Genomic DNA, 26,723 nt, shown 5'->3' on the forward strand with positions numbered 1-26,723 from the left:
TCTATCCTCCAATCAATAGGAACATGGATACAAGGATGATCTAACTAATAAAAAAAGACACCACATATCCTCAGAACCCAGGTTTGTCACGGTGCTGTTCATTCCCTAGAAAAACCTATTCATCTGCATGGAAATCACATCAATTGACTAAGTCATAATATTAATCACTCAAAGAGGATCACACTCCTATGCCCACTACATATAGATCAATAGGTCGCAATCAAACATTAATGAGGAGTTTGCGGACTCACAGTGGCAAGCAAAAACAAGTAACTATTCACAGGACAAATCATGTTCCGGCAGGAAGCAGTAATTATTTCAACCGTAGTTTGACTTGATCTAGACGATGAAAAGCCTTTGACCGACTCCTGATGCTCTAATGGCACTGATGGAACACACCCTTTGGAGCACTGTGACCTCTCTTACACAAGTCATGAAGGTCCGTAGATACCTTACATACACATAAACATACACAGAGCAATATACCACACTTCTTCCTTTCCACAATTATACAAACTGATGACAACAAACTAACAACTAAAGTGCAGATTTCACTCCCAACCACATCTGCACACAAGCTCACTCCTCCCACCACATACAGGCAGGCAAACGTCCCCCAACAAATTCACACAGAACCCCTCCCCCCGCCCCCACACACTCCACATCAGCATAATTCCCTACCACACCCGCATGCAGGAACACTCCCCGGATGACACCTACACACACTCCCACCGCACACCATAATCACAGGCACACTCCCACCACAACAACAGAATAGCACTCAGGCACATTCCCCTCACCACCTAGGAATACACTCCACACAGGCATACTCCCCCTAGCACACGGGCACATTCTCCATTACATCTGCACACAGAACATTCTCCACCACATTCACACACCGGTACAAACCTCCACACAGATGCACTCACTCTCCCGCTCCACACGCTTTCACACACCACATTAATACCCAATTTGAATAAATCTGGTGCTGCTTCTGTTCTGTGTCAGGGAAACTATTACTGTACACTCAGTACATAGGGGTGGTTTGCGTTATTTCTATAGCGTGAACGTAGACAAAAAGGCAGCAGAGATCTGCACTTGATCTAGACAAGCATAACGTTAATGAGTGAAAAAATATGGCAGGTGTTTGTGGTGCAAGAAGGATGTTTGCACAGTTACTGTTCTTTGTACATTACAGAACATGCACTGCAGCAGCTGACATTTTGATGTATGCGAAAGTACGCTTTCCACTCCTAGTGCACACAAGAACTTCTTGCAAGAATATGGTTGTGTATTGGAGAAAAGCCTAAACAGCTATTTGCCCATGGATTGTGCTTTAGTGCTGCTTGGTAAAAAGCCTTCTCCCTAACCAGCAAAAAATATTGGCTTGTCTATACAGGTCTGATCTTTTCTAATAGATATTTAAGTTTATTGCAATGTCCGGTATACAGTACAGCGACAGAGCCTCACCTGAAACAGCTTGAGAAATCATCTGAAAGCGATTTAAACTAGTAGTATAAAAATATTCAAAATACCAAAAAAGCTTCATCTTCTGCAAATATTTCGAACAATATTCTGGAAAAATAGTAAACAAAGCTTGTAATGTTAAATAGAAGGTGCAAATGGGTACCTGTAATGCAGCACTTCGCAATTCCAAGCATGTTGCAATTTTCCCAATAGTTTTCTGCAAGAAGATTTGCAAAACAAAAACATTAGATATACAAAAATAAAATAGAAGTTCAGTCATGCAATCGTGGCCATGCTTAAATATGTTATGTTCAGTCAACCTTCTCCTTTTAAACTTGTTTGCATGACTCCCTGAGGACTGCAACAAAGAAGTGAGACTTACAAGAAATTGTACCAACAACACTAGGCAAAGTCAATAGGTCTGGCACCATCTTGGTTTATGCAGAACCTAATTTTTGGAGAAGGTATTCGACACTTGTCTAGCTTAAAAAACAATGGCTAAAAGAAAAACAAAATGGGTTTCACAAAGCGTACATTGTAGCAGTAGCCAGTGGCACTGAATGAATGAATGAAAGAAGATTTATACCGTGCAACTTAGCCCAAGGGCATCAAGGCGTCAGGGAGGTCTTATGGACTGCAATTCTCACCAGTACACTATTATGGATAAGCCTCTGCAAAGAACCACGTTTTTAATGCTTTACGGAAGAGCACAGTAGAGGGTTTCCCAGCAAGTTCGGAGGGAAGAGAGTTCCACAGCCTATGGGCTAAGGTTGAAAAAGCTCTACCTCCCCATGTCGCTTTTGTAAATCTGGGAAACATGAGAAGGTTTTTATTGGATGAGCGAAGGACTCTGCTGGGGGTATAGGGATGGATGAGGGACCCGATACCCTCTGGGCCAGTACCGTACACAGACCCATGAGCAAGGCAAAGGATCTTAAAGGAGATTCTAGACTGGATGGGCAGCCAATGCAGGTTTCTTCTAGCCCATGAGGCTGAAGAAAGCCGGGGAAGATTGAGAACCATCTTAGCCGCCCCATTCTGTACTATCTGCAAGCGGTGCATATGGCTCTTATTAATACCCACATATAGTGCATTGCAGTAGTCCAGTCTTGGAGAGACAAGTGCCACAGCGGCCTGCGTCTGGGCATCAGGGGAGAGATAGTAACTGATCCTTCTGAGGATCCGGATGATACCGCAGCAGGTGGAAACAGTCCTGCTGACCCGACGGTCAAAAGAAAGTACGGTATCTATCAGAACCCCCAGATTTTTGGCAAATTGAGAGGGAGTAGGACAGTCCCCAAGGGAGGCAGGCCGCCAGTCACTTGACCAGATGTCCTGGTTGCCCCCAAAGATCAGAACCTCCGTCTTCTCCCCATTCAACTTCAAGAAGTTCTGAATCATCCATTGTGAAACCGCCTCCATACAATTCCTGAAGTTCCGGGCAGAGTCACTCACAGATTGAGTTAGAGAGACCATAATTTGGGTGTCGTCGGCACACAACAACACCTCCAGGCCAAAAGATCTCACCACCCTGGCCAGTGGGGCCACATAGATATTAAAAAGGGTAGGGCTCAACGAGGAGCCCTGAGGGACCCCGCACTGTACAGGTTTAGGGGAGGAGAGGAAACCACCCAGCTTTACCCTTTGTTCTTTTTGGTTGAGAAAAGAGGCCAGGAGGCTCAGAGCCGGACCTCCGACTCCTATCTCCCTAAGAGGTTGCTGTAAGGTCCAACAGGACCAAAAGAGTAGTATGGCCCTTGTCGACTTTCGAGCGGATGTAATTAATGACCACAGTAAGGGCAGATACAGTACTGTGTGATCTTCTGAAGCCATGTTGTGACACATCTAAGAGAGTGGAATCATCCAAGAAAGAGCTAGGGTGGTTATTGAGATGTAGCTCAATGATTTTTGCAGGGGCAGGTAAAAGAGATCGGCCTGAAATTTTTCAAAACCCCTGGATCCAAAGTAGTCTTCTTCAGGAGGGGTTTGACAACCGCCATCTTCCATGAGAGAGGGAAGATTCCCTCCGTGATTGCAGAACTCATCACCTCCAGAAGCGGAGGAATAACTACTTCCCTACAAGCCTTCAGGACCTTAAGCGGACATGGGTCCAGGGCGGAGCCAGATTTGATATGGTCCAGAAGCTGGTTAATTCGTACCGGGGTGAGAAGAGGGAAATTCAGGAGACTGGCAGAAGGCCCTTCCACCTGGCACTCCATGGTAAGGGGGGCAGAGGCGGGGAGTGAACCAAGTTCCAAGTTGAGAGATTCAAGAGGGTCATAGATACCTACAATTTTAGAATGGAAAAATGAGGAAATGTTATCACACAACTCCTGAGTTTCCACTATGGGGTTAGCTGCCTGAGGGGCGGAAAGGGAGTCTATGATCTTAAAAAGATCTCTAGGTGAGTTAAGGGAGGCAGTCAAGTTAGCAAAAGGGCCCTCTTTCACTCAATAATAGCCCATTTGTATTCTTTTAGGAGAAGTTTGTGTTGATCCTTCTCCTTGGGATCAAGACGGTTCCGCCAGAGACTCTCCTGTTTGACATCCTGCCTCATCAGCCTGAGATTATCTGAAAACCAGGGGGCCGAGGGGCTCTTCCTAGCAGAGTAGTGCAACTTTGCTGGGGCCAGAATGTCCAAAGCCCCAGAGATCGTGTTTGACAATTCAAGAGCGGCAGAATTGGTATCCCTCGTTTTAGTGGACCGAAGTCTATACATAAATGGGAAGAGTGTTTCATTATTAATTACCGTAAAATTTCTTCTGAGTTCCCATTTCCTAGTTTCCGAGCGGGAAAGGGCGGTATGATGGTATTTAAACTCCAAAGGGACGGCCATATGGTCGGACCATGCCAGCGGGATAGGGGTGCCTGCCTTAAGTCTAGAGCACTACTTCTTGTATGCAAGTGCTTCATGTGAAAGAGCAGAATGGCATGATTGGCAGTGAAGTTATCAAATGGCTAAAGTGGGCTGACCCACTGCCTTTGCTGCATGCTGTAGTGGGCGGAAGAATATGGAAATTACAATAATAGACAAATGCATAAAGAGGGTTGGGTGAAAGCTCCAATGAGTATATTATACAATAGTTTTATTAAGTGTAAAAGGCCTTGACGTAACTGTGATTAAAGTGTAATTTTAAAGTTTGGATCATTTGCCATCATTTTCAGAAGAAGAAAACCAACAGAAGGAGTTCATGTATCAGGGAAGGGGGGGTAGGGGAGGGGGCAAATGCACCCAACACTCACATGTCATTTCAAACCTTCAAGGTAAAAAAAAAACTTCCTACAATCTGAACTAAAAGCTTCTACTTTGATGCACTAGCTTTGTCAGTGATATCAATTATAAACTAACTTTGATTGGAGCACATGGAGTATTAACTCTTACAACTTAGATTTTAAAATCAATGTGAAAATGTTCAGACCTATGATAAAGGAAAATAAATGGGACTTAGATTTACATACTCTCCACCCTCTTACTAGCTTCACAAAAAACAGAAATTAGAGATGAACAAATTGTGCAACTTGCTATGACCCACCATTATATCTTTGTACACTTTACGCTCAGCATCTATAGATTTAGCATACAAATATACTGGCAAACCAGTAGTCAGACTCTTTTATAGAACAGAATTTTGATATATATTATATAGGCTTTGCTGTTTTCAGTTTCAGTTTTTGGGAACATTCTGGTGGGGTCTTTTCTGCCTTTTACAGTGACTTCAATACCTTCAAAAACAGTGGTTATCAGCAGTTACACATTGAGCCATTAAAAAACAGTTTTTTCTGGTGTTTATGGAATGTTTTGTTTTTATTTCTGCTTGCTTTCTGCACTGAATGTACGTATAGTGTATACAAGGTCCAAATTGGTCATGCTCGCTCGCTATTTCCTTCCCATGTAAACCTTTATCTGTGAAACGGCCTTCTCAACATTGCAACTTGAGACGAGCCACGCCAAAACAGCCAGTACACACAAATTGCTAACTCTGGCCACTGTTACCGCTTTGCATGCCAATAGTGAAGCACCTGAAGAATGAAATTCTCTGGGACAGGTTCTGCAACATATGTGCTGAACTGAGTGCACATGCCCTCAGTTATTGGAGTGGTCAAAAATGAAGCAGTACTTTTCAAAGTCCAGAGAAAATTCCCCTTTATGGAAGAGACCTAGAACTTGTGCAGAGTACCACAGTGAGGCTTCATTGACTTCAAATGTCATGGTTTTGAAGGGATATATCTATGCATCATTGAAAGCCATTTCTAAAGCATTGTAAAATAAACACACCTGAATTGCTCCTCGACATTTCTTTGCTAACCAAGCGGCAAGCATTCTAACATGGAACATGTTGCAGTGACAAAGTCACTAAAAGTGTCACCCAGCCTATTCTCAGGGAGATGTTTCACATCTACACCAATTATGCTAAATTCTTGGTAGGCAAGGGTGTTTTCAGACTCTAGTTTTTGATTATATCCATTACAGCAGTCATGTTTTCTTGTGAAAATCTAAGAATGCAGTAGAGTGTATGTTTTTTCACACCACTATCAATATGTGACCAAAGATCCTCACATTTCTTGCCTTTGGCATCATCACTAAGCAACAATTCTCTAAACCGTCGCCACATGGATAACCTAGCATTCACGGCCTGGCCTCTAAGACTGAGAACCACTGGATAAATGAGACCGTTGGGATGACTCTTTCCTTTGATGCCACACAGAGCATAAAATGAGAAATATTAGCGTTTTATTTCCCGCGCATAACGAAACAGTGCACCAGAATTAACAAAGTCAATAGCATCCTTCATTAACTCTGAAGATTGTAAATATGCTTTCAGCATATCATCTAGCAAATGGCAAGGATCTCTTTCCAGCTCAGATATCGATTTTGACTGGTCAACAAATAACGTTTGCATTTATGTAGCTGTTTCACTGCAAACACAAACAATATCACCCCAATCTTTGTTGAACTTGGAAAGAACTATTTGCAGCAGCATTCCAAGTGACACTGCATTCAATGATTTCCAAAAGTCTGGTGTCTTGTTTTCACAACTATCCCAGATTCCCATTGTCAGCTCTCTTTTCACATATACCCATTACTACACCTTGTTTTAAGGGGAGTTCTGCAAGCAAATCAAAAGGGATGACTTACATCTGCTCTCATGGAACATAGCAGGAGCAAAAAAATGACTGGAAGAAGGCACGCCACCTCAAGACTGGGATTTGTAGGACCCGATAGCCCTCCAATAGACCTGGGCACTGGACAACTTACCCCTTGAGGGTTTCATCCACTACAGTGTGGTCGCAGACAAAAACGAGAAATATGGGCATCCAAAAGGAGGACTGGCAGTTTGTGTCTACAGCGTTAAATAACAATTCTGAAGAGTTACCATCCCCTGACCTCGGATTGCAACTAATCAAATTTACTCATTGGAGTACATACAAATCAAATCCTGTGTTGCCAATCAATACATAGGCTCACTCAAAAGCAAGAAAAAAAAAAGCCCTCAATTCCTTATTTACTACAACAATCTCAAACTTAAGACTCGCCTATCCACCTTAGGACACAATGCGGACAGGAGATTATAACTCCAACCTAATCTATACCACAGATAAGGATGAAAAACTATTACGTTAATCCGCAGTATCAACTAATGACAACTTGCCCAGACCGCACAGGCCAGTTGCTAATACCTAGGAATGAGAGAGATAAATAGCAGATCGAAGGAAGACACCCCTCCAAAATTCACCTACCACGGAGCTAAGGCATAATCCATACTAGACTTTACAGATGTCTCACTACCATTAGAGCCATTTCTATCAGAGTTTTCAATTGAATTCACCATTTTGCGTGATCACTCCTATCAACATATACTTCAGTTTAAGCACTGAGTTACTTAGAAGTGGCTGGAAGCATAAACTCGATCAATCTAAAGCAACTTAAGTGAACAAAATACTCTCCAGCACCTACAAAGCACAGTAAAGAAACTAATAACGGCCAGTTGTAAGGAGAAATCAAATACAATAAACGCCTGCATAGAGTTTACAACAAAGTCAACTTCATGAACCTAGCAAACTACAGACTCCTAGCGTTATTAGACGTTGAAGCAAGGTACTAAGCTTACCCGATTCTAGCAGACCTCATAGAATTGTAACTTGATCCCAGCCAATTGGACAGGCTTCAGAAAAGGGACCGGAACGATCGCATACATTTTAGCACTCTCACTAAAAGCAGAAAAGTCCAAGTGAAAAAAGCAAAAATTATAACTTTTTTATACTTAAAGGCGGCCTTTGACAGCGTATATCGTCACATACTGTGGAGAAAATTAAGAGATTGGAATATCCCCGAAAGAAAACTGCAAGTAATATGTTATTTTTCTCCCACACCTGGATAAGAGTATAGTTGAGTGACGGCTCCAGGATTTCAAGAAAGTGGATTACAAACACAGGCCTGAAACAGGGTTGTGTGCTGGCTCTATACCTTTTCAATCTGTTAATGTCTGGCCTAACACCACGGCTTAATCAGATCAACTCCCAACCGCCACACTTGGGAAAGTTAACCTGATACCATCTTTCATATGCAGGCGATGTAGTACTAATGAGCTTAACTAAAGCTGGTCTCCTGAGGTCACTTACTTAACCCTTTCGATGCTGATGACGAGCTCAGCTCGTCATCACCCACGGGTGGCGTGTGCTGATGACGAGCTGAGCTCGTCATTTAACGCGGTTTTATGAAAAAAGCCGCACAGCGCAAAAATCGCCGCAGCAGCGATGCGGTTAAATGCATGAATATGTTATTCTAACAACCTGGAAATGAATATATCAAAAACCAAAACCATGCTGATCAGCAACCGCCCAAGCCCTCTACATAAAATCTGGTAGGATGGGAAACCGCTGGAAGAAGTGACCAGTTATAAGTACTTGGGAGCTTATACAGACAGCAGATTCAATTACCATGAACTGAAGAACTACATGTCACAAATAACCAGCACACTAGCCTTCGCATTCAGCACACTGGCCAAAGAACTGGAGGGTCCATCTTACAAATCACTGCTATCCGGAATAGCAGCAAAAACACTACCAATGGTATCCTACTCCAGCATCGTCTTACAAGGAAAATACTCTGCACTATTGAATAAGTTGCAGGCCACAACCTATAAACTGTTTTTTTTGCCATCGCAGACTATCACCCACGCAGGGGCGCTTAGAATTTGGGCTAACTAATGAAACAGTAGCGAGAATGTACACAATAAAATGTTGGGACAAAATAAAACAAAACTTGGCATATTCCCCACTCAACAAGGCTCTATGGTCAGAAGTTGAAAACGATAAAAAAAGAAATCTATATACAATTAATATCTTTTCAAAGCTTTAACAACCACAAACATAGTTGAGCTATGGAACAAGAATCTATATTTTGCAACCTTTAAACACATCACAAATAAAGCTGCAAAATTCCACTCCATGTTCCTACATAAAAACAGCTTCAGCCACAGATCACACGCCTGGATGGGGATTAAAAATTAGAAGACCTTAAAACCAGCACCTTACTCAAGTCTTACATTTGCGGTACACTAAACAAACAAATGATAGCACTTTGCTCTGGCCAGCTACCATCAACAGCTGAGCAACCAAGTAGTAAGCAAAACTGGCCCACAGCAGGCAGACTTTTTGGCAGCAAAGAGGAAGATTTTATTCACCCAATTGGTATATGCGCCCATCTACATGCAGCACGTGTCACTTTACTAACAAAAGTATTTATCGATAGAAGAATAAGGGCATGTAGAGCAGCTATAATACAAGGGCTTGACCCGTCAGATCCCCAATTATACTGCAAATTGGTAAAATACCTTAAACTTCACAAACTGGCTCTGAAATCCATAGCCCAGCAGGAACATCGATTTTAACCATAAACAGAAAAAGTCTATTTTACATTTTTAGGTTTTGACTAGCAAATGCATGCGTACGAAGTACGCATGCGCTAGGAAAAATCTTATGATCTGTGTGTGGAGTCGGGTAACAGCCCCCTCCTCCCATTGGCTAGCTCCATAAATGGAGGCTAACCATTGGGAGTCGGCTCTGTCCGTCAATCCCGGACCAGATTCGGGGGCGTTCCCGAGATTTTTTGGCTTTTGGCTACGTCAGCCGAAAGCCGGTTCTCGGGAACGCCCCCGAATCTGGTCCGGCATTGAAGGCACCCGGAAGAAGTCCAGGTGAGTGCTTGCTTTTTTTTTTGCTTTTTACCGCTGCCTCGGCTCCCGTTCCCGCCCCCCTACCGCTGCCTCGCTCTGTGTCTCCCCGGCCCCGTTCCCGCCCCCCTACCGCTGCCTCGGCTCCCGTTCCCGCCCCCCTACCGCTGCCTCGCTCTGTGTCTCCCCGGCCCCGTTCCCGCCCCCTACCACTGCCTCGGCTCCCGTTCCCGCCCCCCTACCGCTGCCTCGGCTCCCGTTCCCGCCCCCCTACAGCTGCCTCGCTCTGTGTCTCCCCGGCCCCGTTCCCGCCCCCCTACCACTGCCTCGGCTCCCGTTCCCGCGCCCATACCGCTGCCTCGGCTCCCGTTCCCGCCCCCTACCGTGTCAGAGTAGGACGTATCCTCTATGCTGAGGAAGTGAGAGACGTCATGCTGAGGCACGCAGAAGTGTGACAACGGGGGCTGTAGGGGGTTAGACTAAAAGAGAATATTAAATTGGCCCTTTGCTACATGCAAGGGCAAACAAAGTAAATCCGCGCGGGAAGAAGAAATATAAAGGTAGTAGTAAGTAAGTGATGTAGAAAACCAGGAAAAGCAATTAAAACCCCAGGCAGGCGCTGCACCTTCGAGAGCCCGCTCGCGAAGGCTCCGTTCTCCTCCCAGTTTGCCCCGGGGGGTACTTGCGCTTCCTCTTTCTAGTTTAACGTTCAGCAAGTGAGCAGTACAGATTACTTGCTATAAATAAAAGACGCTTTTCCGGGAGAAAAGCAGGCGGCGCTCAGGGCTTCGGGGCGTGCAGCACTCACGCATGTTTTAGCGCAAACCTCCGTGCAAGTGGGTCAGTTTCAATGAGTCCGTGCACTCTGATTCCAACGCAGGCATACGTCACAAGATCATACATTTATATACTCGCTATACAGTGCCAACGTGCAAATTGACACCTTATGTCACCAACCTGATCACTCATCATTTTAAAGTACTCTGGCCCGAATAACCGGCATGGGCGTTTACAACACCAGATTAGTAAAAGCAGAGGGATTATTTGCGCAGGATCACATGTTTCTGTGTGGGGTGCAGCGGAAAAGGGGGATTCTAGTATTATCACGGAATTAGCCTATGATGTGCATTTGTAAAGCCCCAATCCTTGTGGCATCTTGACTCTAAATTACAGGTGTTTAAAGTGACCCAGCTCAACGGTACTCCTTTTAGCAACAGTGGAAAGGCTGAGCGGACCCCGGAATTTGAACCCGTGTCAAACACAGGTTTCTGGGGAAGATGCTTTAATTCAGTGAGCAGGCGGAGCCCGCTTGGAGTGAGAGCACCCGAGCCACATCAGTACTATGGGTACAGAGTCGCCTTAAAACACACGAGCTTTTCATTCGTGTGTTTTCCCTGCAGCGAGTATAAATCCATTCTATCCCAGACCCCGTGACTTTCGCTGGGTGGTCACTACCGGAGTCCAGTCTGAGCACGGGGAAACCAAGTCAAGCCAAGCCTGGTAAATAACGCCCTGACCTGTATACCCGAATTCCGGCTAAGTAACGCCCCTGTCTCTATGCGTGTGATCCTGGGCAAACCCGTTGAGTCATTGTGTGCCTCATGGGTTCCTCAAGCTTTAAACGTAAGGAGCCCTTGGGAATGAACCGAGTGCCCAACATTCGGCGCTATACAGACCAGAATGATAATGCGGAGCTCGCCGTGTAGTCTGAAGGCATCCATTTCGTGATCTGACTCGACTTGAACGGAAGTTGCCCAGCGTTATAAATAAAAAATAGAGGCGGGGGTGGGGGGAGGACTCCGGGAATCCCACACTGGCTGTCTTCACTGGGCTAGGGGGGGGGCTCCCTTAATGGCTGCCTGCAGTGCAGCATACATACTAGAGTCAATGAAACATAACCTAGGATCTGCATTGAAAACTATCCGTCAACTAATTACAATTCTAATTTGCGCGCCTCTCGCATCGCCCTCTCTTACTGTGCTAGGCGCTATGCCCCGAGATACGATGAAAGCACCCTCAACATGACATCCAAAACAGTGCCCACTAAAGCTGGAACCAAATATAATACTTTGCCAACCGGGCATTCCTGCCCAGTGTAGGTGCTGCACGTGAGAAAAATGCGATTCAGCAATCAGCACCTCATAACGGGCTACGAGGGACTAGATAAATACAAAACTACTATACAGTGCGTCCAGTGCAGTACCGCGGTCAAAGAGCACCGAACGGAGTGTTGTTGCAGTTTACTTATAGCGCAGATCTGACGCGAACCCTGTCATTGGAGCGCTTTACATGAGCACCGGTTACATTACACACGGTCACGTTCAGGTTTTTTCTAGGCACGTCGAGATTAAGTGATTTGTCCAGAATCGGGGATGTTAAACTGATGCCGCGACTAGAACCCGGTTCACCAGTTCCAAAATCGGCCATTATATTACGCACATCCTCCCCCAAACCCACTGTTTGTCCTGCTCAGGAGAGCACACGCCTCTCTATATTAGCCCCCATGAACTTGTACTCAGCACTTAGTTGTGGCGTGCAGTCTCGCAGCGTTTGTGAAAAGATGGAGCTGAGAACACGGCCATTGAGTCATTTGCCCAGGATCACACGTTTTTACCAAGTGTAGAAAGTCAGGATTAGAACTCTGGCTCAATGTCTGCCTGTAATATTAACAGCGGCGGTTCCTGTGCCTGGGCGTCGGGGCTCCGCCCTCCTAATTTTGTGAAGCATGTGGATGTTTTAACTGCTTAAAGCAAAAGCAATTACCATCCATCCACATGCCTAACAAAACAAATCAGTTCCTCCGTGCGGCCGTGCCTACCTTTCTATCACTCTGACTCTCACAAACTGCAGGGTCAGGCAACCAGGCCATTTTCCAGTGTGACACATGCACGCTGTGCGCATGTGCCCGACAAACTTCTTCGTTTTTTTGGCTACGCAGGGCGGACCTAGCGCAGGCCCTGGTCTGCTGTAATTAGGGTCCTCTGGGACCACCCAATTATGACGCGCAGCAGCGCCACATTTTAGAAGCAGCCCGGGCGTACAGGGCATCAGCCCTGTACTTCCCGGAGCTTCTTGTCAATCATTGCTGAGACTGCATCACCGTCCCACCCTTTCCCATGTCGTCATAGGATGAGGTGGGGTCGGTAAGCGTCACTGACCCCACCCTCTGATGACCTGGGAAGGGGTGGGGTGGAGTTGCAGGAGGCTGCTTGGGATTCCCTCGCTTCGTGCCGATGAATGATCCAGGGATTTTTCTGAGCGAGCACTGGGCCAGGGCAATACCACACTGGAACACGCACGGTAAGCCCCCGCCTTTATTTATCACATCTGCCCCTTAACATACACTTGTCCATGTTAGGGTCACTGGTGAATTTCGTGACAAGTGCAATGAAAGGATAACGTGCTGCTGGCCTAATACCTTCGACGGTATGCAATACCGGCGGCATAAATGTAAAAGACTGGCATAATCCACTCCGACAGCAGGCAGTATTTTGCGTGACTGGGGCGAGTTTGTTACTGACAGCAGGCATTGGTTGACCGGGTGTCTCGGCCAGGCCTCCTCAAGGCAGGTCACTTTGTGGTTTTTTAGACTGAATGGCAAAGCCACGAGCTGCTGTTACCAGATGTGGCCTGGCCAATACGGACAGAAGGGGGTGGGGGGGTGGGTTGGGGGGGGTGTACCTACACAACACATTCACCACCACCGGTCAAGTCTGGGAAACGCTTTAGGTTTATGCGAGGTGCAGCTGGCGGCGTGCGTGACTTTCTTTTCGTATCGTTATGTGACAATATTAAAAGAAATGTTGCACGCTCAGGGATAATTCGTGAGAATGCTCATACCCCTTCTAACGATGTGGTGACGTAAGAGCTCGAGAGAATGTTGAGAAGATGACACTTGTGACAGCAGCATTTTAATCATCAGAATAGCAAAACTGGCGGGGAGGAGCCAAGCCAGCAACCGCGATGGCCGCCTGACTCCTCGGCTCCGCCGACCCGCCTGCTTTCTTCCCGAAGCGCACCGGATCCTGACGCCTATCCTGCTTGGAAGTGGGCGCTTCGGAACCGCGCTGGTCTCCCGACTCGGATGATGTGCTCCCCGTAGACCGGCTCACAGTGGCACCGGAGCTCCGTCCTCGTCCTGTCCCTCCGTGGCGTGTGAGGGTCCGGGTCTTTGTTCCCCAGCGCGGCTGCCCCTGGACTCGACAACAACGACAGCCTGCAGCGGGAGGGATCGGCGGCTGGCGAGATACTGTTGCAATACTTGCTACAGTTTGCCGACCGACCCTCCGCGCCTCCATGCCTCCGTGTTCGCTTTGGAAATTGTAGCGGGCGCCACATTGTATCCTTTGCCCGGCTCGAGATCGGCGCTGGGCGAGTCCCCGTTCCTTGGCGCTGCGGTAGACGCCATCTTCTTGGAGACATTGTATCTTAGCTCGCAGCTTCTGGAGACCTGCATGGGTCGCTTTCTATTATGTGAGCAGTTTCTGGCAGAATCGGGACAGCTGGGGTTTGCCTTGTAGCGTTGACCCGTTCTAACTGCGCCACTTCATAGCATCATCGGCTTCATCATCGGGATGGACTCCGGTGGACGCCCCAGCGGACGACAACATGGCGACGCCCTCCGGGGACGTGACTCTGCTGCCGAGAAACCCATTTTGCCTGCTGAGGTTTTACATGCCCTATGCGACCTGAGATCACTCCTTAGAGCGAGCGCCCGGGACCTGAGTGACCGTCTGGATGCTGTACTGCCTGGAGAGCCTTCGGACGTTAGCGCTGCCTGCTACCCCTCGCCAGCCCTGCTGCACCCGGTGATCGGTGGTGATGTCCTGAGCGCCCTGCCACATGTAGCGACGCGGAACCCCCCGGATGAATCGGCTGTCGAGCCCCCCACCCTGGATGTGCTGATGCATGTGGCAGTGGAACCTGCCCTTTGGCTGGAGATTTCTTGTGGGTCGACCTGCCTTGTGCCCACCTTGGGGCCCCTCGGGGTGCCCCCCTGTTCTGCCGGAGGATTGTTGCATTGGCCCTGGCTGGTCGGCCTTCAAGTACTGTTGCTGGGTTTCTATCCTGATTGGATAGCTTCTGACTGTTTGGCGCTACGTGGGACAAATTTCTTCGTGGGGTTTTTGACTCGGCGGTGGTCCCTACATCTGCGCTTTATGCCCAAGATGGCCGCTGCCCGCCCGGACTTCACTGATGGGCTAGATCGACGGGGACAAGGCTGACATTGTCTCTATGGTTTCCGGATGGTCGGATGCTGTTATGGCTGACGGAACACTGGCATAGTTGGACTGATGTATGCTACTACACTTTGCTCGCTCGCCTTTTCCAAGATGTCTACCATGAGGCTGGACCATGCCGCTGCTTCGCATCGCAGGGGTCAGGGCTGAGGTTGTCTCCTGTTATGCACGGTCTGTCTCTGCTAGCACTGCTGGATACTGATGGACTGCCGGGGATAGTGAATATGGGTATTGTATTGGTCGCGGGGCCCGGGATCGGGCGGCTGGAGATATGTGATGATGGTCTTGGGAATTTCTGCTGGTCCTCGGTGATTTCTTAAGGGTAATGGATGCATTGACGGGTGGGGACTATGATGTGACTGTTCTTTGTCTGATTTATCCGTTTATTTGATATGTTTCTCCCCACCTGCACTTCTGATTGCTACTACTCTTACGCAGATGGTATTTTGAGTGAGGGATGTTTATAGGACCGGTGTGTGACCGAGATTACGTTGAATCCAGCTCCTCCCTGCCTTCTCTGAGAGTTGGAGGGTGGGATGGCTCTTCTCACTCTCTATACTCTCTTTCCCACTTGGGGGTTTCTTGGGGCGACAGGCATGCCTATGGGGGGGGGGCTGGGCCGTGGCCTTCCGCTGGTATGCAGGGTGGGGGGATGGGATGTGTTTTATGTTTTCTCTTTGTTTCTATGGCCCTCTTTCTTTTTCTTCTCTTCTTCTGTTTTCTTTTTCTGTCTCTCTTCGCTTCCTTTGGGGTCGGGGTTCAGTCTTATTACGGAGTTTATTGTATCCTCTCATCATGTGACATAGCGGTTGATCCTGGTTCTTATATGGTGGTCATTTGTTTTCTGTCACATACCTTCCTCTAACACGCCTCCTTCCGGATGCTCCTCCAATGATAATAGCTATCCTGGTCAGTGATTGGCTTTTACTCGTTTTGTAGTTTTAGATTCGCACTCGACAAAATTATAAAATTAAACCTTTTTATATCCTTATGCTATTGTTCCATGTCACATACAATACTCTTTGCTCATAGACAGCTCTAATGGCGTTCTGTTCCGTTGATTCTGCTTTATCCTTTTCCTATATGTCATAGCGGCCGGCCCTGAGGGGTTGTAGGCAGACGCTGTGTATTGTGCATTTTACAAATAAAGGTTTTAAAAAAAAAAAAAAAAAAAAAAAAAATAGAATAGCAAAACTGAAGAGATCCCTTCATCGCCCCCCAACCCCAAGAGCCAATATTTAAATGACCGTGTTTTAGGTCACAGAGGAACTAATTACCTAAGTCAAGTATTGCGTTGTGAGGCAGAATCTCCTTCATGATTTGACTGTTAGGAAAGCAATATGATACTTAATATTAATAGATTGTGGTTCTCCATTAGCGGCAACAGGGGCATGGTATTGTGAGTCATTATATATGAATGAACATAAGGGCAATAACAACACCTGGTATTCATTGAACACAGAATTAAACAAGTTCGGATAATTACATTTGGAACAGAAAATCAGTGGGGAAAAACCGAATTGAGCCCAATCTCACATACATGCTATTAAGCAGGTATTAGTTCAGTAGAGTCTCTCCAATGAGATGCGTGTGCCTCACACCCCTCGCCTTCACTGCTCAACATTTCATCTTTAATACTTATTATCAGTGCTCCTTCGTTTTTCTTTTCTTCTCAGTGATACTATGTTTCCAACCATGCAGTGCAGAAGGCTGAGAGGACAGCTGAACACCCTTGTGTGCACTGTCAGTGCATCTTGCCCTTCGACTACCCCCCACTCCCTGACCCTTGCCCCCTGATTAAAACGCCAGGTCTTGTGAAATGGTGACAGCAGCGCCCTACAGCAGGTGCTCAGTATCTGCCCTTAGAGGTGGCAGTACTTTAATAATTAAAGTACTGCCACCCCTAGGGGCAGATACTGAGCACCTGCTAATACAGGATTATTGGCTCCTCAGCTAAGACTCCAGAAGTGGCGCCAACGACTTGTAACTGCCATCCACTCTTAACCAAGGAGCATTACAACTATCTTGTGAGGGGGTGGACGGCTATGACTTAGCAGCATTGGGGTGCAGGTGTATGGTGAGGCGGTTCCGCAGTTTTTGCATGAGCACTCACACACACTCATAAACTTTTTCTAAAATAGCCTATCACACACACATTCTTGCACACACACATTTCTCTTTCACACATGCTTTCAGACACTGCTCCATTCTCTTACAGGCAGTTTCGCCTCCACAAACACTCACACTCCCTGGCTCAGACTCTCTCTCACCACACTCTCAGCTTACCATGCCTCAGCATGGCACCCTACCATATCTTGATTCCCCACACGCCCCATCGGAATATTATTGGAGGGGCCCTCCATTGCTTGCAGAGCAGCATTAATAATCATTCATCCATTAGTTTAACTTTTATATTGATGAAGAAGCAGTGTGTACTACAGCACAGCATGCAAGGCAGCATTATAATCATTCATTACCTTACATGTAAAATTAATAGAGGGGCGCACTGTACACCCTTGCAGCTTGCACAGCAGCATTAATATAGGCCTTTGATTATGTTAAAGCCATTTGCTTTGCTATAAAATACCATTAGCAAAGCAAATGGCTTTAACTTAATCAAAGGCGCGACCTATTGCATTTCAATGCTTGTTAATTTTGCCTCCAAGTTGTCTAAGAGACTGATCGCAGCCCTTTTAAAAATATATCAGGCCAAGTAAGTTGCAATGTGCTCTTGTGCAGTGAGTCACAGTGTGCTTATATTACGGGCTCAGGGGTCCAAGTCCAACACTCCGGTTCTGAAATGAAATATTTATTTTAAATATTCAGTATTACAGTATTTTTAGTATATTTCAGTATTCTCAATTATCTAGCTCTGAAATATATCTTGCCCCATTCCTTTTCCGTTAGCTGTCTCCCCAGTTCCAGCTCACTTTGTGGTGATTCGTAGTCTGAAACCTGGGTAGACGAGGAGACTATGCATCCAAGAATGAAAGGTGCAGATTACTGTCAGACTGAGTAAATGTGAAAGGATGTTGCAATGAGAGCGACTTTGAAACTGTATAGAACATGAAGTAAGTTTGCGGTGATAACTGACTCGTTGTGTTCCTGCACTTATGCTTGTTTTGCTGATTTATGAAGGATTAAAGACTGAGTGACGCCACTGCAATTGGAGTCCATGACCATAGGTTCATCTAGTGCACGGGTACTCATAGTACGGCCCGCGGGCCAGGGCCGGCCCGGCAAGCCTTCCCTGGCGGCCCGCCGAGACATCGTACCCGTGTTTTTTTTTTTTTTTAAGAATCTCAGCAAACACCCCTGCGGCAGCGCGATGCAGAGACTCTGTGAGGGCCGGGCGATTTCCGTCAGAGTGGGGCTGCAGGGGCCTAGGAGCTGAACAAAGCCTCATTAGCATGCAAATGGTCTCTTAAAGAGGTGTGAAGTGCTCGGGTGCGGCTGGCTGGCTGAGTGTGTGTGTGTGCCCAGAAGCAGTGTCAGCCCGGGCACACACAGGCATGATGAGATGAAGAGGGAGATGGAGGGAGGAAGGAGACAGAGACAGACAGACAGAGCCAGAGCGAGAGCGAGGGAGGGAGACAGACCGAGGGGGAGCGAGGGAGGGAGGGAGACAGAGGCTGACAGAGGGAGAGCGAGGGAGGCAGCGCGAGGGAGACTGAGGCAGACAGGGAGAGCGAGGGAGAGTGAGGGAGGGAGACATGCAGACAGAGGAAGAGCGAGGGAGGGAGACAGGGAGAGCGAGGGAGAGCGAGGGAGGCAGAGGGAGGGAGAGCAAGGGAGACAGAGGGAGAGCGAGGGAGGCAGAGTGAGAGAGCGAGGGAGACAGAGGGAGAGCGAGGGAGGCAGAGTGAGAGAGCGAGGGAGACAGAGGGAGAGCGAGGGAGACAGAGGGAGAGCGAGGGAGACGGAGGAAGAGCGAGGGAGACGGAGGAAGAGCGAGGGAGGTATAGCGAGGGAGACATAGGGAGAGGGAGACAGAGGCAGCTAAAGGGAGGAGGAGGGAGGGAGACAGGCAGACAGAGGGAGAGCGAGGGAGGGAGACAGAGGCAGACAGAGGGAGAGCGAGGGAGACAGCGGGAGAGCGAGGGAAGCAGAGTGAGGGAGAGCGAGGGAGGCATAGCGAGGGAAGCAGAGTGAGGGAGAGCGAGGGAGGCATAGCAAGGGAGACATAGGGAGAGCGAGGGAGGGAGTCAGGCAGACAGAGGGAGAGCGAGGGAGGGAGACAGGCAGACAGAGGGAGAGCGAGGGAAAGAAAGAGCGAGGGAGGGAGACAGAGCAGACAGAGGGAGAGCGAGGGAAAGAAAGAGCGAGGGAGGGAGACAGAGCAAGTGAGGGAGACAGAGCAAGTGAGGGAGACAGAGCAAGTGAGGGAGACAGAGCAAGTGAGGGAGACAGAGCAAGTGAGGGAGACAGAGCAAGTGAGGGAGACAGAGCAAGTGAGGGAGACAGAGCAAGTGAGGGAGACAGAGCAAGTGAGGGAGACAGAGCAAGTGAGGGAGACAGAGCAAGTGAGGGAGACAGAGCAAGTGAGGGAGACAGAGCAAGTGAGGGAGACATCAGAGTGAGGGAGACATCAGAGTGAGGGAGACATCAGAGTGAGGGAGACATCAGAGTGAGGGAGACATCAGAGTGAGGGAGACATCAGAGTGAGGGAGACATCAGAGTGAGGGAGACATCAGAGTGAGGGAGACATCAGAGTGAGGGAGACATCAGAGTGAGGGAGACATCAGAGTGAGGGAGACATCAGAGTGAGGGAGACATCAGAGTGAGGGAGACATCAGAGTGAGGGAGACCTCGTAGTGAGGGAGGGGGAAGGAGAGGGAGGGGGAAGGAGAGAGAGGGAGACAGAGAGGGAAGGAGAGGGAGGGAGGGAGAGGGAAGGAGGGTGAGGGAAAGAGGGTGAGGGAAAGAGAGGGAAGGAGGAAGAGGGAAGGATAGAGAGGGAGAAAGAAATAGAGGAAAGTAGAGGGAAACAGAGAGGGAGAGGGAAACAGAGGGAGAGGAAAACAGAGGGAGACAGAGAGAGTGAGACAGTCAGAGTGAGTGAGACAGTCAGAGTGAGTGAGGCAGAGGGACACAGAGGGAGAGAGAGGTAGAGAGAGGGAGAGGGAGAGAGGGAGGGAGAGAGAGAGGGAGGGAGGGAGACAGAGAGCGAGAGAGTGACAGAGAAAGAATGAGAGAGAGAGAGAGAGAGAGAAATGTGTGTATGCCGGGTCTGGTGGCTCAGTGGACGAAGGCGTCCGCTGCAGGGACCTGTGATCAACCTCATGGTCAGTTTTTTTCCCTCTAGCCCGCCCCCTCCCCCACTGACCCCGCCCCCACCAGTGCGGCCCTCAGACACAAACCACACTGTAAATTTGGCCCCGAGAGAAAGTTTGTGAGTACCCATGATCTAGTGAAACAAGGCCGATGTGATTGCATTGCAAAGGCATTGTGACCAGAAGCAGCCAGTCGTGCTAATCCATTCATTTAAATATTCTCACAAATAGGAGGAAGTGAGTGTTTTTTGATGAAAACAAGCTTTCTTTTTTAATAGTGTTTAATATATATATACACCAATATAAACACACAGGCAGACACAGTGGGACCCCAGTGGGACTTTCACAGCCCCATTAAAGAAATGGCAGCGCTGAGGAAATCCGAAATCTCCATTCTCAGGGGTCTTCCTAATATCAATAAAGAACTTGGCACAGAAGCTGAAATATGAAACGACATCTTTATTAAATTTAATAAATGAGGCCACGTTACACAGAAACCGTAGTAACTGAATGAGGTAGTCTGAGGAATACAGAGGACAGAGGCCTTTTATATGTTTTAGGGTTACATGACTCAGCACAAAAGTAAAGGGCAGTCCTAGTTTTTGCAAGCATGCAAAAACTCCAACATTCCTTCTTACACAAGCTGGACAAACCCATATCGTAAACAGGTCATAAAAAGAAGGAACAGAAACAGATGAGAGGTAGGATAAGGGGTGTGTATGTGCATACCAAACTTTACAATCTCCTGTGCTCTGATCCTTAATCTTGATCAGCTACTGGGCAAGAAACTGGTCTAACAAGGTCAGCTTCAGGCAACAGGGTCAGTTCACTCAGGTCATCCAGCAGTCAGCTAAAGTCATCAGCCTATGTGAGGGCACCTACAAAATGGCTGCCATGCACAAAATGGAACCCATGGTTCAGAACAAAATCTTCAAATACACAGTGAATCCATCGGTGTAACATGATGAAAACACTCATACTTGCTGAACTCACTGTTTACGGTTCACTGTTACCAAAATCGTAACAGAACCACGACCTTTATGACCCAGGTTCAGAATTCACGGAACCTCACCACCATTAAAAATTATCCAACGCCTTAATCCTGGCATAGTGAGATTGAGAACAGATTACTATAGGAATAAGTCTGTTATGAAGCTCTGTGGTTATACTGAATAAGCAGCTACCTATGTTATATGACATCTCTTTAATAATGTAATACCTGCACTTCCACAATTGCTTTATTAACCTTTCTGCTTTCTCAAATTTGCTTGAAAATGCACCATTTTTCCGCTATTTTTTCAAAATTTTCTCGGGGGGAATTCCCCCCGAACCCTCCTTAGGGGGTTTGGGCTCGCTCGCTACACTCGCTCGCTACGGTGCAGTATGATTATCATTTTACGCCACACCACTTTCAAATGTCACCAGCCGCCACTGAATATTAAGGAGCCGTTCTGAGGGCATACAAGGTCGTGTTCATCGTCTCATTTGAATTAGACAATCACAGTTAATATGCGGAGATTAATCATATTAACGATTTAAACATTCGGAGCTTAAGGGATTCGCCACAAATAAATCGCGTCGTTTAAGCCCAAGTGCGGAGCTGAGATTGGAGCAGACCTGAAGCGGGCAGCTTTCGCTCTTAGACTTAGAGTCTTCCTTCAGCTCTTGCTATTTGATTCTCCCCTCTCCACCTTTCTCTTGCTTCCTTTCTCGACCACTCTCCAATCTCTCTCCCTCTTTTTTCCTCGCCCTCTTTTTCTCCCTGTCTATTACCCCTTTTCTCCCCCTTTATTCTATTATTACTCCCATATTCTTCTATTCCTTTTACTCAAATCCTCTCCTTTCATCTCTCCCATTCCCCCTCTGCTTGCCTTCTCAGTGGCCCTATTTTAACTCGTTCTCCTCAGTCCCCTCTTTTTTCTGTTGCTCTCTCCTTTTGTTCACACTCCACAGTTTTCCATTTTCATCTCCCGCTTCATGCACCATGTTTTACTCTGTTGGTCCTCCTTTCTCTTCCTCTCCCACTTTTCCTCCCTTTCTCCAGTCCCTGTTCTAGCCCATGTTTAATCTGGCTCTCCCTTTCTGTTTGTCCCATTCTCGCTCTGATTTTGTAATGTTCCTCTTTATTTCGCCTAGTTGCTCTCTCACCTTTACAGTGACTCTCCCTTTCACTAACTTCTTATCTGTTACACCATTTACCACGATTCTCCCATCTCTTTTTATTCTTTACATGATATCTCTAATTGTAGTCTGGCTTTCCTTTCTGCTGCTTCCCCCTTCCTTTTTTCTAGTTTACTTCCTCTGTTTAACTGTACCTAATATCTACCTTTACCTTCCCCTTTCCTCCTTTATGCCGGTTCCCCCTAATTTTGAAAAGTCATCTTTCATCACCCTGTTTCACCTTCGTTCTCTTCACCTCTCTCTTTCTCTTATTTCTTAAAGTCTTTTGTCTCTTTCCAAATCCCCCTCTCTTCCTCCTGGCCCTGTTCTCCCTTTGTTTCGTTCTTTCCTGTCTCACCCTGAGCAATGGACTTCCATTTCACAGACTTCCCCCCCACCCCCACCTCTATTTACTCTTTATCCCGTCCTTCTCTCTTTTTAGGTTTTGCCTAGCAAATGCATGCGTACGAAGTACGCATGCGCTAGGAAAAATCTTATGATCTGTGTGTGGAGTCGGGTAACAGCCCCCTCCTCCCATTGGCTAGCTCCATAAATGGAGGCTAACCATTGGGAGTTGGCTCTGTCCGTCAATCCCGGACCAGATTCGGGGGCGTTCCCGAGATTTTTTGGCTTTTGGCTACGTCAGCCGAAAGCCGGTTCTCGGGAACGCCCCCGAATCTGGTCCGGCATTGAAGGCACCCGGAAGAAGTCCAGGTGAGTGCTTGCTTTTTTTTTTTGCTTTTTTACCGCTGCCTCGGCTCCTGTTCCCGCCCCCCTAGCGCTGCCTCGCTCTGTGTCTCCCCGGCCCCGTTCCCTCCCCCCTACCGCTGCCTCGGCTCCCGTTCCTGCCCCCCTACCGCTGCCTCGCTCTCTGTGTCTCCCCGGCCCCGTTCCCGCCCCCCTACCGCTGCCTCGGCTCCCGTTCCCGCCCCCCTACCGCGAGAGGCTCGATATTTTAGTGGCAATCAGGGAGGCTGGCATTTAACTGATGGACCTCAAGAGATTGGCAGGACAGAATTCCCACTAAAGGTACTGAAGCAATCAGAGGGACTTCCGGCTAAGAAGACTCACGCAAAGGGGCAGGCTTCTAGGTTACGGGCAGAAAGGCCTGCACCTCATGAGGTGCTGGAAGGGGTGCATTACAGATGGACAACCGAAGTGCTGCAGGGTGAGGTGTAAGGGCAGGTGAACTAGATGCTGGGTAAGGCATTTTTTTTTTTGCTTTTTACCGCTGCCTCGGCTCCCGTTCCCGCCCCCCTACCGCTGCCTCGCTCTGTCTCCCCGGCCCCGTTCCTGCCCCCCTACCGCTGCCTCGGCTCCCGTTCCCGCCCCCCTACCGCTGCCTCGCTCTCTGTCTCCCCGGCCCCGTTCCCGCCCCCCTACCGCTGCCTCGGCTCCCGTTCCCGCCCCCCTACCGCGAGAGGCTCGATATTTTAGTGGCAATCAGGGAGGCTGGCATCCAACTGATGGACCTCAAGAGATTGGCAGGACATAATTCCCACTAAAGGTACTGAAGCAATCAGAGGGACTTCCGGCTAAGAAGACTCACGCAAAGGGGCAGGCTTCCAGGTTACGGGCAGAAATGCCTGCACCTCATGAGGTGCTGGAAGGGGTGCATTACAGATGGACAACCGAAGGGCTGCAGGGTGAGGTGTAAGGGCAGGTGAACTAGATGCTGGGTAAGGCATTGCAGAATGGGGTGCACAGAAGAGGAGGTAAGGGGATTGTAATGGTGTACAGTGCATTCCGAATGACCGGTTGATGTGGTTGACACAGGCTGGTCATTTAATGGAGCGTTGAGAGATACAGAATGGCCGGTTAGTGGTGTGCTGTGGATGCAGCGTGGCTATTTAATGAAGAGTGGCAATCCAGAATGGCTGCGTAATGGGATTCCAAAAGACAAGGATAACCTACTCCTAGAATACCCATCAGCCCCTTTGTAACTGTCTGATGCGTGTGTATACAGGAGCAAACCCATACTTTTAAAGCGCCTTACGAGATTGGTGTGCTTATATTTTACCGAAAATTGACATTACTGAATATTTATCATTATAATTTCACACCAGAGCCAGAGCGTCTCGTCTGAACCCAAAAACATGGCTTTTAATACAGCACCGTATGGAGGTCGGGAGTGTAACATTATAAAAAAAAAAATAGGTAAATTATAAAATAATCGGCATAAGCCGAGGGTTGGACCACAACACGATGCCTTTGTTTACTAGAGACCATAAAACATGGCTCCACATAGCGCCTTATGGAGGTTGGTGCATTTATTTGACTGAATATTGAAATTCTAATTTCATAAACTGCGACGTGCGCACTTATTGGGATGTGTTTGTTTAAATATAACCAGTATTTTCTAAACTCATCTATACGTTGTTGACTTTAGTAACGAAGAAGATTCAGAGTGCAGAGGCAGATTCAGAGTGCAGAGTGCAGAGTGCAGAGTGCAGAGTGCAGAGTGTGTGGGTGACTGTGTGTGTGGGTGGCTTTGCGTGTGTGGCTCTGTGTGGGTGTAAAATGCAATAGGTCATGCATTTGCGAGCGATTAAGCTATTGGCATTGTAAATGACAAGGCCATTTATTTATGATTTTTAAAAAAAAAAACACCCCCAAAAAAATGTCATGAGCAATGCCAATAGCTCTACCTTTAATATTGCCGAGACCATTGCATTGTAAATGCTTGTTTACACTGTCACCCTGCCTCGGAGACACACATTTCTCAGTCAGTCCCTTCAACGCTCAGTTGGAAGTTGCCAAAACCCATTTTTGAACTTTAGACACGCAAATATCCGGTTGTATATTATTAGACATGTTGAGTAGCCCATTGAGTCTGTTTGTGTTTTTCCTTTTGCTTTCCATGTTAAAAATGCGAACTCGAGCAGCGGAAAACCCAGAAAAAACGTGAGCAGGCGGACTACTCGCTTGTAAAAAGCTTTCTGAACTTCCTAGTCAACTGCTATTAAACGCGTAAAGTGTATACATGTTGTATGTGGTCGTTTTTAGGGTGCGCAGGCAAAAATGAGGGTAAAATTGGGGTCTGCAGTGCTACACGGTCAGCTCTCCTAGATATCAAGTGTGTATGTTACTGTTTTAAACACATTTTTGGTCTGGCAATAATTGTCAGTATGGAACTAATTAAGTTATATCAAGCCCTGTGTGTGTTGAGGAGGGCCCCTCCGTGTTAGACATGCTTTTACGGAGGTTTAGGGACCTTGTTGCTTCACTGCTGATTGGGCTCTGAGACGGCCATCCTGCCTAGTTGCCTGTTGTGAATGGGTATAAACAATAAACGTCCGATTATGGTGCCGGTTGGACCTATCCCCCCTCAAGAACACAAAGAACCTACTGACATTTTCTACCTGAAATAGACCATCTAATTTGGAAAGACCACCCTGTGTCCTTCCTGATTTTATTTTCACCTAGTCACTACTAATCTCAAACTTATACTCCTTTCTCTCCATGCTCACATTTGTCCCCTTGCCTCCTACACCATTTCAACCTTTCAGCCATGCAGGGACCAATTTAGTACCAGGTAAGCATCACACATCTATTGAAATGGGGGTCGCAGTGTGTAGGGATTGCAGTGTGTGGGGGGGGGGGGGTCGCAGTGTGTGGGGGGGCACTGTGTGGGTGTGTGTGGAGGGCTCTGTGTGGGTGTGTGTGGGGGGGGGGCTGTGTGTGTGTGTGGGGGGGGGCTCTCTGTGGGTGTTTGTGTGTGTCATTTGCGAGAGATAAAGCTAGTTGCATTGTAAATGACAATGCCATTTATTTATGTTTTAAAAAAAACACAAATAAAAATAATGTCAAGAGCAATGCCAATAGCTCTAACTTTAACAAAGGCAAAACCATTGCATTGTAAATGCTTGTTATTATTATATTTGAAAAGACAATATGCGACTTACAATAATGATTGGTTGATGTCATGAGCAAAGTACAGATTTTATGAATGTTTATATGTAACATTGTTATGGTCTTAAATAACCAAACAATATAGTTATTTAATTACTTACACATGCCCAGTTCACTGCTAGATTTTGAAATTCCTGAAGGATGCATGTAAAATGTAACCCGAAGAGGCTGTTCCCCTAGCAAAAGAACCCTCTAGACTCACAAACTAATTCTTCTGAAACTTTTAACCATCATAAAAAAGAGCCCTATACAGAGACTTAAACCCTTTCTGCAGATCTTAAACTAATGGCAAATATAAATAAACATTGGCAAAGCCAATAGATCTCCCCTTTACAACAGCTTTTGGTTTAGTTTACTTTAGCTGTGTTGTACATCTCTGTGGTTGTACAGTATGTTTAAAGTTTTATTCTGAATTGCTGTGAAACAACCATTATTATTTTGTAATGTTTTAATGTGTGAGGGATTGTGTGAGCGTTTAATTAAAATGTGAAATGGAA

The 26,723-nt window shown here is 47.2% G+C and overlaps 1 protein-coding gene across 1 annotated transcript in view; it reads right to left on the minus strand.

The window, feature by feature from the left end:
- Positions 1 to 26,723, minus strand: part of AIDA (axin interactor, dorsalization associated) — a 164,912-nt gene that overhangs the window by 58,369 nt on the left and 79,820 nt on the right. Inside the window, exon 3 of the mRNA XM_086927942.1 lies at positions 1,631 to 1,684. Within this exon, the coding sequence (XP_086784068.1) occupies positions 1,631 to 1,684 (54 nt within the window). The remainder of the gene's footprint in view (positions 1 to 1,630; positions 1,685 to 26,723) is intronic.

This window comes from Lissotriton vulgaris, chromosome 6 (genome assembly GCF_964263255.1).
Source record: "Lissotriton vulgaris chromosome 6, aLisVul1.2, whole genome shotgun sequence".
Lineage (NCBI taxonomy): Eukaryota > Metazoa > Chordata > Amphibia > Caudata > Salamandridae > Lissotriton > Lissotriton vulgaris.